We start from the raw sequence: 13,109 nt of genomic DNA, 5'->3' as shown, positions 1-13,109 counted from the left end.
GGGTCCCCAGGGTGACGTTATGGGCAGTTAGAAACGTGATCATGGGTAACATCCACCCAAAGTGGCAACTGTCAAAGACCTCTCTGGTCCCAATCATTTTGGGGCTTCCAGGAAAGGCCCACCACATCCTGGCCTGGGCCCCTCCTCCCACAGAGCAAAGGGGAAGAAGGAGGAGGGGCCCCCCGCCTGAGCCAGGCAGTGGCCACTCACCCCATCATCATCGTCGTCCTCGTCCTCATCCTGGCACTGCCGGGGGCTCACCTGAGGATCCCTGCGCAACCTCAGCTCTGAGATCAGACCCTGAACACAGAGGGAGGGGAGGGTCACCAGGGGTCCTGGGACAGAAGACCCCAACTCAGGCCGGGCCCAGCTCAGAGCCAGGCATGTCTGAGGTCAGGTCCAGCAGAGACACCGCAGGGGGTGATGTCACAGCAGGTGACATCACCCACTCCCTCTCTCTTCCCAAGGATGCTCATCACCCTCTGGGTGGTGCCACGCACTCCCTCCTGTGGTCCCGGCGCTGCACCGGGCGCCTGGACACAGCATGAGCAGAGAAGAGGTCATCGGCGTGCAGTGTCCCGGGAGGCAGCGTCCCCTCGGGGCGTGAAGTGGACGGCACTGGGCAGGGGTAGGTCGGGGGCGGCAGGCACCTGCTGGGCAGTGTCCTGAACCGTGAGTGTGGACAACTGCCCGTGGAGAGGACTGGGATCCCCACTCCAACAGGAAGTCTGAGGCAGGGCAGGGCCACGGGCAGCTGGGCTAGCATGATGGCCAAGGACCTCAGCCCAGCCACACCAGGGCCTCTACTGCAAGGCGTCCTGCTCCCAGAGGGCGACGCGACCGCACGTTCTGAATCGTGGTCGAGATCTCGGCCCGTGTGTGAGGCCACAGGATCCAGGCCTTTGGTGTCCTTTCTAGAAGCTGTCCTGCCTGGAGGTTCTGAGTGTTCACAAATGTTTTTCTGGTATTTCTTTTGTTTTCTACTTAACATCTTCATCCATGGGGATGGATCACTGCATCTTCTAAACAGAGACCACATTGCGTTGCTTCTGAGAGGCACATTTTCATAGCTCTTAAAAACGGGCCAGCCTAGGTCAGGAGCTGGCACACTCCTGGGTGAAGGGCCAGTGGTGACTGTTTTCAGGTCTTTGTCGCTGCTGCTCTGCAGCTGTGTTGGGACGTGAACCAGTCTGTGGACACTGGACGCAGCTGCTCCAACCAGACTGTGCGGGACACTGAAACGTTCACGCATCACAAAATAGTCTTGTTTTTTTCCAACCACTGGAACTCGTAAAAGCCCTTTGAGGTTGCGGGCTGTACAAAGACAGGCAGCGGGTGGGATGTCCTGGGGCCGCATGCTCACTTGACCAGCTTATGGTTTTTCCTCTAAGTGCCCTGCAGACTCCCTTCATCACTGACCTCCATCTCATGGCCCTCCTGCTCCCACATGACATCAAGCGACTAACACCCCGAGTGTCCCCAAGAGCCCTCGCCTGAGGGCTCCACTCCTATCTCCAGGCTCAGCTCAGGCCACCTCCTCCAGGAAGCCCTCTTGGACTCCCTCCCAAGGATCAGCACCTCCAGGGGCCAGGTCTGCCCAGCTCCATATTCCCCCCTGCATCTCTGCTTCCACTGATAGTGAGGTCTGCGTGTGAACATGTCATGTTTGTGGCACGTGTGCAAATGGATATGCGCATGTGTGTGTATGAGTGTATAAATGTGTCATGCAGGTATGCACATAGTTATGTGCGCACCTGTATCCATGTACTTGTGTGTATGTGCCCACGTGCATATGTGCACACGTGTGTGCATGTTCAGGCATAAACACCTGCTCCTGGGAGGCGAATGAGGTCAGCGGCCCAGGTACGGGCTGAGGGAGGCCCCGCATCCCCCAGCTACCACGAAGTCATTGTGTCCCCAGTACAACTCCCAGCCAGGCCTGTGAGAAGAGGAGGGGCCGAGCGCACAGGTGGGGGGCAGGCAGGTGACTTCAGCCCCACAGCGCACTATGACACCCCTTTTCTCAAGCAATCTCGAGGGCTGACCTAGGAGTAACTTTGGTAGTCCACTGTTGGGCTTCCCAGTGCTGCCCCGCCTCACCAGCCGATGGGGGAGGGGGCACCGAGTCACCAACGATGGTTTCCTACTGCTGGTCAGTCTCCGTAGGCAGTGAGAACAGTGCCCGCTGGTGGGAACCACAGGCCATCTTTACCGTTTTTTTCCACTTTCCCACAGCTCATTCCAGAAGCTCAAGGGCTAAAGTGCCTGTGGCTTAGTGGTCAAGGCCCATCTTGCCTGGGGAGCCGGCAGCTCTGACCCCAACACCATGCCAGGAGGCGGCTCAGTTCTCAGATGCAGGATGCCCAGAGGTTCCAGAAAGTTCGGCAGGACGGCCTGGAGAGGCCTCCAGGGGAAGCTGACAGCCCAGGGGGTGGGGGCTGGTGGAGCGTGGGACAGGGTCAGCTCTGCTGTCCATGGCCCGTCCCCCGGCTGGTGGGTGGTTGCACAGCAGGGGCGAGGCGGCCGTATCTTCCCAGAGGTGACCAGGCACAGAAGCGCTGGCTCCGTCTGAGGTCACCCCTGGCTCCAGCTGAACCAGAGCAGATGCTGTGGCCACAGCTGAGCCCAGCTGCTTCTGCCCCTTCATATCCAACTCCACCCCTGCCTCCCTCAGTCCCCTGTCACTGCCCCCCAGGGCAGAATGCCACTGTCTTTTTCGGGATCTTGAACCATCCGGCAGATCCCTGCAAGGTCCACAGTTAGAGTAGGGCTGGCCCCTCCTCTCAGCATCTGTTGGGGAGCCCAGGCTGTGTCCAGAGCTGAGGTCACTGGGGGGGAGACACAGGACAGCCTGACTGATGGCTCAGGACTGTGCAGAAGGCTTAGGCAGCAGGTATCAGGGTCCCTGGCCCCATGCAGTCCATGGAACCCAGGGGCAGAACCCAGCTGAGGGTGCAGGAGGCTGAAAGGCAAGCAGCCCACCCATGGCTGGAGCTCCGGTCTGAAGATGGACGGGCCACCTGGCCATGAGGAGGGGATGTGGCAGGGGTGGTGCTTGGTCCACTCCATGGAGGAGTGTCCTCCCCGCCCGCCCCCTGAATCCAGAGACGCTCCAACCACCATGGAGGGCAGTGAGCTGCCAGGAGTGTTGTGTGGAGGGCCTGTTTGTGGGAGGGCACACATGTGTGTACGCTCAGAGCATGTGTGTAAGGGGCACAAGCCAGGAGCAGGAACGCAGTGATCACACCTGCTCTCCTGCATGGGCAGCACACACAGGCGCCCCCCTTCTCTGGGCACCACCTCACCACCGCCTGCAGGAAGCACGAGCCTTTCTGGGCTTAAAAAGGCAGGGGGTTGGCCCTGGGGCTCAGGGAGGAGGCAGCAGTGTGTTAGGGATGGAAATTCTCAGCCTGCCCAGCTGAGGGTGGTGCTAAAGGGGGGGAACAGGCATCCCCAGATGACAGAGAGTCATCAAGATTGAGAATTCAGGGGGAGGCACAGAGGTTAAGATTCCAGAAAGCCACACTCTGAACACCCCGGGGAGACACCGTGAGGCAGCAGTCGGGGGGCAGGCCACCAGGCTCCCGCAGGTACAGGTCAGAGCACTGGACATCTGGACATGACCGTCCCCACGCTGATACCATCCCGTGAGGCCAGGCTGCCACGAGAGCAGGCCCGCAGCACTCTGGCCCCCACACTGCCAGCCAGCAGGGTGGCCGCTCAGCAAGCGGCCGCCAGACTGGGTTGGAATGGGGAGCAGAGGAGCCGGGCCCCCCGCCAACTGGCCTGCCCACTGGGGCAGCTGGGGAGACATCAGTAGCCCAGAGGTCACTGGGCCCACTGCAAACGCTGGATGGACTTAACAGATGTTATGAAATCCAGACCATTTGAAATCTGTCCTGTCACTGCCTCACTAGGGCCCCTGGTCTTAGAGCTGTGTGCAGACGACCACAGCCCCACGACATGAAAGCCTGTCCCTCATCACCGGTGCTGGGGCTGCCTCCCTGGGACCCCTATCTGGCAGCCCAGGGTTCTCTGGGCCTCCTGACTCACCCCCTGACTCACAGGGCCGTGTCCTGGCCCCAGGCCACGGGCTGAATGCACCTGTACAGGGGTGGGTGAACTGCAGCCCCCATGGACCTGACTGCCCCACCTCACCCCCTGCCTCTCCTTCCTCTGCTGGCTGACCCCCAGGCCGCCTGCTCCCTTGTCACCTACTCCAGCTGTCACTGTGACTGGGCCACACCACCACTGTCCCATTCTCCACACACCCTGGACCAAGTGGCATCTCACCGGTTTCCTGTATGAAGCCCCAGCTCCTGGACTATTTGTATGAAACTCTATTAAAAGCATCTCCTTCAGGCAATGGCGTGACTACTGCAGGACTATGAACAGGTTACATTACCCGTTCAGGTTGCTTCAGATGATTGACAGATGGGTACTGGAAGGAGCCGGCGACCGTGACCTTGAGTGCCCCGAGCTGCCCTCAGTCAGCAGCACGTTTGGTGTGGCTGGGCTTGGGGGCCACAGCAGGAGAACTGGGGGTGTCAGAGGTCACCAGCACTTTCCCTGCCTGCTCTGCTACCATCCTCTGTCTAAGCCTGCCCAAACCTAGTGCGGCCAGTGGGCATCTCTTCGCTTCAGTGGATCAATCACTTCTGAAGATCAAACCAGTCCATCCTAAAGGAAATCAACCCTGAATATTCATCGGAAGGACTGATGCTGAAACTGAAGCTCCAATACTTTTACCACCTGATGCAGAGAGCTGACTCATTGGAAAAGACCCTGATGCTGGGGAATATTGAGGACAAGAGAAGAAGGGGATGACAGAGGATGAGACGGTTGGATGACATCACTGATTTGATGGACATGAGTTTGAGCAGGCTCCAGGAGATAGTGAAGGATGGGGAAGCCTGGCATGCTGCAGTCCATGTGGTCACAAAGAGTCAGACATGACTTAGCGACTGAACAACACTTTTTATATAATGTGGCCAGCAAAGCCACCTGCTGAGGCAAATTCACAGCCTCTAGCACCATCATCACAGAACAGAAGCAGTGAACGTTCAACATGAGGAGCACAGCTGGAGCGCGGCCTGGGAAGCCCAAGCCAGTCCTGTCCTGGCCCAGTGTCAGTTTCAGATGAGGGCCCCGGGGTCTGAACACGTGACTAAACCTCCACGGAAACCTGGGTAAAGAGAAAGGTGGTTTCACACAGAGAAAAGCAGACAGGAATGAGAAAACAGGGACATTTCCAACAAAGAGAAACTAAGTCAAGAAAACTTGACCACAGGGTATCTGAAATAGTTAAGAAAAAGAAAGGATGAGGTCAATAAACACTGAAAAAGCGCTGAATTAATGTTTTAAGCCAAACACTATAACGGATCAGATCAGATCAGTCGCTCAGTCGTGTCCGACTCTTTTCGACCCCATGAATTGCAGCACGCCAGGCCTCCCTGTCCTGTGCTGGGTGGAATTAGGAATTTCCTAAGAGATATTTATTACCATTTAAGCTCAAGGAGAAGAATGAACCTGAAAACACCAAGGACGCTCATAATTTTGGGGAGAAAACAACAAAGGCTTTGCAAGCATCTTCAGAATAGGTGCCGGGCTGAGCGTGGGGGTCAGCAAGGGGCTGAGCACCTGCTCGAGAACACTAGCCATGACACTCTGGCTCATCGCACACTCTGAGCTCTGTGCGCACCTCTGCCAAGTCCTGCCTGTCACACACGTGAGTGGTTCTTTCCCAAGAGTCTCAGTTCAGAAGAATTGACAAACGCTATCCTAAGCCGACCTATCTACTCCTCCCCAGATAGCACGCTTCACCTCTCACCCGGCTGGAGGCTGATCAAACACCCACAGAGAGATTCCTGGAACTGGAGTCTGAGGAATAAAGGGGCCACACTGCACTGGACTTCGCTAGAAGTGCCCAGGCAACATCGGGGGGACAGCAACTTCACGGCAAGCAGGGCTCCAGCCAGAGCCAGATGGAACGACCTTACAGTCCCCTCTGCTCTGTCTCTCTAACCTTTAAAGATTTTTCTGGGTGTCTTCTACAGGCTAGATTTAACCACATAAACATTTTAAATATCCCAATGGTGGGGGAAAAAAAGACTAGGTGAAAAGGCAAGAGAAAAACTGGGGAATAAAATTTACAGTGTATAGAACAAATGATCAGTATCTTTTATATATAAAGAGTTCACACAAACTAATAAGAAACAATTGAAACCATTAAAACAAAAAATGCAAAGGACATGAACAGACACACAAGAAGAAATACAGAGAACCAGTAAACATGTGAAATAGTATAGTTTGTTTTCACTAACAACCAAGAAATGCAAATTAAAACACCCAGACACTGTTAGTCTACATATACGACTAGCAAGTGTATTTTGCAGAGATGACCGCAGCCTGGCAGGGCTGAGGGAAGAGGCATCTGGGTGTCCTTGCTGCAGAAAGGTGGTGACCTCCGTTAGCACTGTGAGACAGGCAGCCCCTGTCCCCACCTGCCCACGAGCAACTTTTCAATTGTTGAGAAATATAGAACTCATGGCAGGGGTGGGGGAGGCGGGGTGCGGCAGGGAGTTCCAATCTAGAGAAGCCCGGGAATTCTCACAACGAATCACCAGTAAACACAGCCCCTCTCCCATGGCACGGCTCCCTCTGACTTATCTCCACTTCATCAAGTTCGAGGATCAAAATGAAAACACAAAGAGGCTCAGTTTGGTATCAAAGTCTTACTGGCTCCCAGACCCCTTGGGTGAAAGTCCCTGCCAAAGGTGAAAGGTCAGCTTTCAGAAGCGAGTCACCAGGACTTAGAACAACGTTAATCAAACAGCCTTTGTCTGGGCAATAATTAACTTTCTGTCCCCCGTGGACACATCCCCCACTGCACACACAGGGAACCCTGTCTGAACTGCTGGGTGGGCGTGCCAGTTGCAGTGTTCAAATTCAGGGACCTGCTAAGGTCTGAGGGTGGCCATCACTGTTTCCAGGAGGCAGGATTCGGCCAAAGGTTCTGAGAAGTGTGGTCACCGGGGACCCAGAAGAAGGATTCCACTAGCATCTGGGACCTGCCTTCCCCAGAAATGAAGGTTGGGTCTGGGTCTGGGGGAGGGGCTTCCCTGGGCACACGACGGGGACCATTGCTCCCCGGTCGCGACCGGGGAAATTCTGCCCCTGCTGCTCTGAGGAGAAGGCCTGCCCTGGGGCTCACCAGCCATGAGGCCACTGCACAGTTTGGCAAAAACAACCAGCACGATGAATGCTGGTGCGTGGCCTGAAGCCTCTGGTCCAGCCGGGGTGTGTGCAGACGGCCCCCAGACAGGCACACACTCAGCGCTCCACTGCTGTTCTGAAATTCTTTCACTGTGCGTGGTCGGTTGACAGGAGAATAAAGCCCCTGCTCACTGATGGGGTGGGGTGGGGCCCGGAGCCCAGGGTCACCATGGGGCACCACGCACCCATGTGGATAGGCATATGCACACACAGGGTGGGGGCCTGGACGTGGCAGACGTGGGCATCCCATGAAGGCAGTGGTCTAAGAGCAGCAGGGAGTGAACGCCCAGAGGGAGCAGGGTGGGCAGAGGGTCCTGATGGCTGTGTAACCCGGGCTTTGCCTGTCCCTGGAGCTGCTGCAGCAGCAGGCAGCCCTGGCCATCATCCATCCCCAGCTCCCTGCCTCCTGCCCCTGAGCGTGGAGGCCATCACAGTTACCTGGAACTTTTCAGGGTCTGCTCCACCGGCCTGGGCCACGAAGAGGCGGGCGTCCGGCTCCAGCTGCAGGTCGTGCAGCGAGTGCGCCAGGGGCTGGCCCTGGACCTCCTTACAGTCCACGAAGAGCCTGGCATAGGCGCCATCCACGCTGAGTGCCAGGCGCGTCCAGCGACCATCCAGCGCGGGCAGCTCGAAGCTGGCGGCTGTGCGTGTGTGGGTGGCTCCCGGCTCCGTGTACAGCAGCTGCATGTGCTGCCGCCCCCCACGCGCCGCCGTCAGCTTCACGCCCACCGAGACCACTGCCTGCGCCGGGTCTGTGACCGCAAAGAGCACGCCCGCACGCGCCGAGGCCGGCCGCACACGCACAAGCAGCGAGAAGTCCTGGAAGAACGTGCCAGGCAGGAGTCTCCGGGCCGCCTGGCCTCCACCGCTGCCGTCCTCGCCGAACTCATAGGCGGACCCCACGTCGGGGTCGTGCACCATGGCCACCTGCCAGGGCGGGGGCTCCCCGAGCAGCTGCTGGAGCCCTACCTCCACGACCTCTTCGTCTGCGGAGAGAAAGACAGCAGTGAGGCCGCGCCCACTGGGGAAACCAAGGCCCGGGCCATCTCGCACCTGCCCCCACCACCGCCCCAGCAGGGACAGACAGTCACTTGTTCCTTCAGGCACCACGCCCACCCCCACGGGCTCGCTCCTCCAAGTGGGGCGCAGAGACCCTCCAAAACCAGCCTGGCGCGAGAGGCAGGGGCGTGGCCTGCTGTAGACCCCACCTCCCTAAAGTTAGCACAAGGAGCTCGATCCCTCCTCCACTCCCAACCCCCTGCTCAGACTCCACACTGGGACTTGGTCCCCGCCCCCACTCCCACACTGGAGTCACGTGGCATACCTGACATACAAAAGACAGAGATTCGCACAGGGCTGCCCCGAGCTGAGTGCACACTAGGAACAGTCCGGAAACAGTTACACTCTCAGGAAGGGACAGGATAAGAGGGCTGCATTTCCTGGGGGCCCCTTTGAGGCTTGTGGTCCCCGTTTGCCCACACGTGGTGCAGCAAACCCCACCCAAGCCTCCCAGCCCTGTGGGTTTTACCCGGTGGTGGCTGTTCGCAGGGCTGGTGCTCACTGCCCTGTGTTCCTGCTGGGCACCACGACCACCACCCGGCCTGGACAGGGCTGTGTGATGGGGGAAGGGAGGGCAGCTTTCTCCCTCCCGCACTGCCCAGGCTCCCTGCCCCACACAGTCTCATCCTTCCTCTCAGACTCTCCATGCGCTCACATCCCTCCCCGTCCTCGGGGGGTCAGCGTCACGGGCACACGTTCTCCAGAGATACTCGACTGTACGGAGCCCCCTCGGTGGCATGGGCCCAGGCTGGGACACAGCCCTGGTGCCTGGACCTGCCTGAACGGGGCTGCTTCCCAGGTGGGCAGGTGCCATCCACAGCCTGGACTGGCGACCTCTGGGACCAGGGGCACCAAGGCTGGGGGAAAGCAGGGCCTACCTCTCTGTCCAGGGGCTGTGGCTGCTGCCCAACACAGGAAGGTAAACACCAGCTCTGGGAAAGGCCCGCTCACCAGGGACTTCCCTGGACATTTCCAGGCAGAGGGGCAAGGAGCCTCCAGGCCTTTCCTCTCAAGGCCCTCGCCCCACAACCTGGGTGGGCTCTGCCCCCCAAATGCGGTACACAGAGAAGCTCTTCTGGGAGGCAGCTGCTGGCGTGTGGGTGTCCTAACTAAGCCGAGTATGCACACGGCTGTGTGTGCAGGTGACACTGTGGCCCTGTCAGTGTGTCCGTGAGTGGTAGGGCCTGGAGTCCGGCCCCAGAGTGCAGGGTCAGGCTGACCCGGACTCCCTGGAGCAGAGGGAACAAACGCTGGACCCCAACTTCCGAAGACAAGCCGGGTCTCTCAAAGAGTCCCCAGAGGACAAACTATGAGAAGAGAAGAGACCAGCAGAGCCCACACGAGGATGAGGGTTTGGGGTAGCTGCCAGACTAGCCCCACCAGGACAGTGGCATCTTGCCTCTGAGCAGCCCTGACTTCCCGCATTGTGGGCTCCCCTTCAGCCTCACTCTACCCTTTGCAGGTGAGATCATTATGCAGATGAAAAGCGGCAACCACCAGAGCAGACAGCAGCCCCGCGGAACAATGGCCTGCCTCAGCACCTGCCCGCAGCGGATGGACCCTCACCAGGGCAGGGGGCCTTCACAAAGACCCTGGGCTCTCGGAGGCCAGCTGTCACTTTCTGCTCACAGACGGACACCACTGTCCACCCAGATGGTGTGGCTGTACGGTCCCTTTGCATCAGACGTGCCCAGGACCCCAGTGTCCACTCAGGGAGATGCCCTAAGATTAAGGAACAAGGGCCTTCAGCAGCCTGAGTTCCAGTAGCCCTGGTGCCCCATCTCAGCCGTCCCGGAAGTTAAGCGTGGATGTACCCCAGCCGTACACTTCCTCCTGGGCAGCTAGAACTTTTCCAGATTAAGGATGCTGAGACACAGCAGCCCTGGGCCCCTGGCTGGAAGACAGCCCCAGTGACTCCAGAGATGCATGAGCAGCTCCTTCCCAAAGTTCTCCCATTTCCTCTCTCTGCAATTCTCCATGGTTCCCATTGGGAGTAATCTTCAGAATGCCACGGCCCTGAGATCACTGCTTCAGTCTCCAGTTACAGGCATCTTAAGCAGGGGTGGGGGTGGGGGGGTGGTTGTAGCCACACCTCCATGCAGATCTGGCAGCTGCTGGGCTGGAGGCGCTGGCCCGAGGCGCTGGCCCGAGACACTGGCCCAGCTGTCTCGGGGTGGAAACCAGCATCTCTTCAGCTAGCGAGCGCCTGAGCTGGGCACTGGGAGTTCCAAGTAGCACCCTCCTGGGAACACAGTGGGTGGCACCTAGGCAAGCTGAGGCCCTCTGGACAGCCACACCCACCTCAGATCAAGGAATCAGGGGACTTGCCTAGTTGAAGACAGTGTCCCTTCCAGCAAACAGACCAGCCAAGGCCCAGTGGGGTTTAGCCCAGGTACATAAGGTTGGCTCAACATAGCTATGACAAACCTAGACAGCATACTAAAAAGCAGAGATATCACTTTGCCAACAAAGGTCTGGTTAGTCAAAGCTATGGTTTTTCCAGTATTCATGTTTGGGTGTGAGAGCTGGATCATAAAGAAGACTGAGCAGCAAATAAACAATGCTTTCAAATTGTGCTGGAGAACACTCCTGAGAGTCCCTTGGACAGCAAGGAGATCAAACCAGTCAATCCTAAAGGAAATCAACGCTGAATATTCATTGGAAGGACTGGTGCTGAAGCTGAAGCTCTGATACATTGGCTACCTGATGTGAAGAGCTGACCCATTGGAGAAGACCCTGATGCTGGGAAAGATTGAGGGCAAAAGGAGAAGGGGTGACAGAGGATGAGGTGGTTGGATGGCATCACCGACTCAATGGACATGAGTTTGAGCAAGCTCCAGGAGATGATAAAAGACAGGGAAGCCTGCAGTCCATGGGATCCCAAAGAGTCAGACACGATTTGGTGACTGAACAACATTTGAAATCAATTAATGGAAACTATCACATCAGTAAGCTAAAGAAGAGGATATCACATGGTCGTATCATAGATGCAGAAAAAGTATTTCATAAAATCCTACACCTATTATGATAAAAACCTTCAGTAGACTAGGAATAAAGGTGAACTTCCTCAACTTGATAAACATTTTTTAAAAAGCTACAGCTAACATCATACTTACTGGTGAGAAATTTTAAGCTTTTTCACTAAAATCAGGTACAAGGTAAGGATGCCCCCTCACCACTCTTTTTCAACATCACAGATAATGCCATAAGACAAGAAAAGGCAATAAAAGCACATAGGTTGGGGAGGAAGAAATAAAGCTGTCAATCTGCAGATGACATGAAAACCAAACTGTAGAAAATCCAAAATAATTATTCAAAAAATACTCCTGGAGCTACTGATTATAGCAAGTTTGTATGATATAAGATTAACGTACAAAAGTCAATCATTTTCCATATACTGTCAATGAACAAGTAGAATTTGATATTAAGACATGATACCATTTACATTAGCATCTCCAAGATGAAATATTTATATTTATACTACACATAAGTATGACAAATATATGTACAAGATCTACATGAGGAAAACTACAAACTCTGACAAAAGAAATCAGAGAAGAAGTAAATAAATGCAGAATATTCCATGTTCATGGATAGGAAGATTCAATACTGTCAAGATATCAGTTCTTCCCAACTTGACCTATAGATTCAATACAATCCCAATAAAAATCAGAGCAAGTTATTTTGGGGCTTTCAACAAATCAACTTTGAGTTTATACAGAGAGGAAAAGACCAACTCAATACTTGCAGGAGAACAAAGTTGGAGAAGTGACAGTATCTGATTTGAGACTTACTACACAGCTATAGCAAAAACAAGACTGGGAGCTGACTGTGGCTCAAATCATGAACTCCTTATTGCCAAATTCAGACTGAAATTGAAGAAAGTGGGGAAAACCACTAGACCATTCAGGTATGGCCTAAATCAAATCCCTTATGACTGTACAGTGGAAGTGAGAAATAGATTTAAGGGACTCTAGATCTCATAGACAGACTGCCTTATGAACTATGGATGGACGTTCGTGACATTGTACAGGAGACAGGGATCAAGACCATCCCCAAGAAAAAGAAATGCAAAAAAGCAAAATGGCTGTCTGAGGAGGCCTTACAAATAGCTGTGAAAAGAAGAGAAGTAAAAAGCAAAGGAGAAAAGGAAAGATATACCCATTTGAATGCAGAGTTCCGAAAAATAGCAAGGAGAGATAAGAAAGCTTTCCTCAGCGATCAGTGCAAAGAAATAGAGGGAAAAAATAGAATGGGAAAGACTAGAGATCTCTTCAAGAAAATTAGAGATATCAAGGGAACATTTCATACAAAGATGGGCTCAATAAAGGACAGAAATGGTATGGACCTAACAGCAGAAGAAGATATTAAGAAGAGGTGGCAAGAGGACACAGAACTGTACAAAAATGATCTTCACAACCCAGATAATCACGATGGTGTGATCACTCACACTCACCTAGAGCCAGACATCCTGGAATGTGAAGTCAAGTGGCCTTAGGAAGCATCACTATGAACAAAGCTAGTGGAGGTGATGGAATTCCAGTTGAGCTATTTCAAATCCTAAAAGATGATGCTGTGAAAGTGCTGCAATCACTATGTCAGCAAATTTGGAAAACTCAACAGTAGCCACAGAACTGGAAATGGTCAGTTTTCATCCCGATCCCAAAGAAAGGCAATGCCAAAGAATGCTCAAACTACTGCACAATTGCACTCATCTCACACGCTAGTAAAGTAATGCTCAAAATTCTCCAAGCCAGGCTTCAGTAATATGTGAC

The 13,109-nt window shown here is 54.9% G+C and overlaps 1 protein-coding gene across 8 annotated transcripts in view; it reads right to left on the bottom strand.

The window, feature by feature from the left end:
- COL18A1 (collagen type XVIII alpha 1 chain) overlaps positions 1–13,109 on the bottom strand; it is a 94,485-nt gene that overhangs the window by 30,593 nt on the left and 50,783 nt on the right. For all 8 annotated transcript variants that reach the window (NM_001429092.1, XM_059875252.1, XM_059875315.1 and 5 more), the window contains 2 exons: positions 7,714–8,261; positions 211–300 (listed from right to left, as the gene is read on the bottom strand). In NM_001429092.1, the coding sequence (NP_001416021.1) occupies positions 211–300; positions 7,714–8,261 (638 nt within the window). The remainder of the gene's footprint in view (positions 1–210; positions 301–7,713; positions 8,262–13,109) is intronic.

Source organism: Bos taurus, chromosome 1 (genome assembly GCF_002263795.3).
Source record: "Bos taurus isolate L1 Dominette 01449 registration number 42190680 breed Hereford chromosome 1, ARS-UCD2.0, whole genome shotgun sequence".
NCBI classification, from domain to species: domain Eukaryota; kingdom Metazoa; phylum Chordata; class Mammalia; order Artiodactyla; family Bovidae; genus Bos; species Bos taurus.
This window is presented reverse-complemented; position numbering and strand designations above follow the sequence as displayed.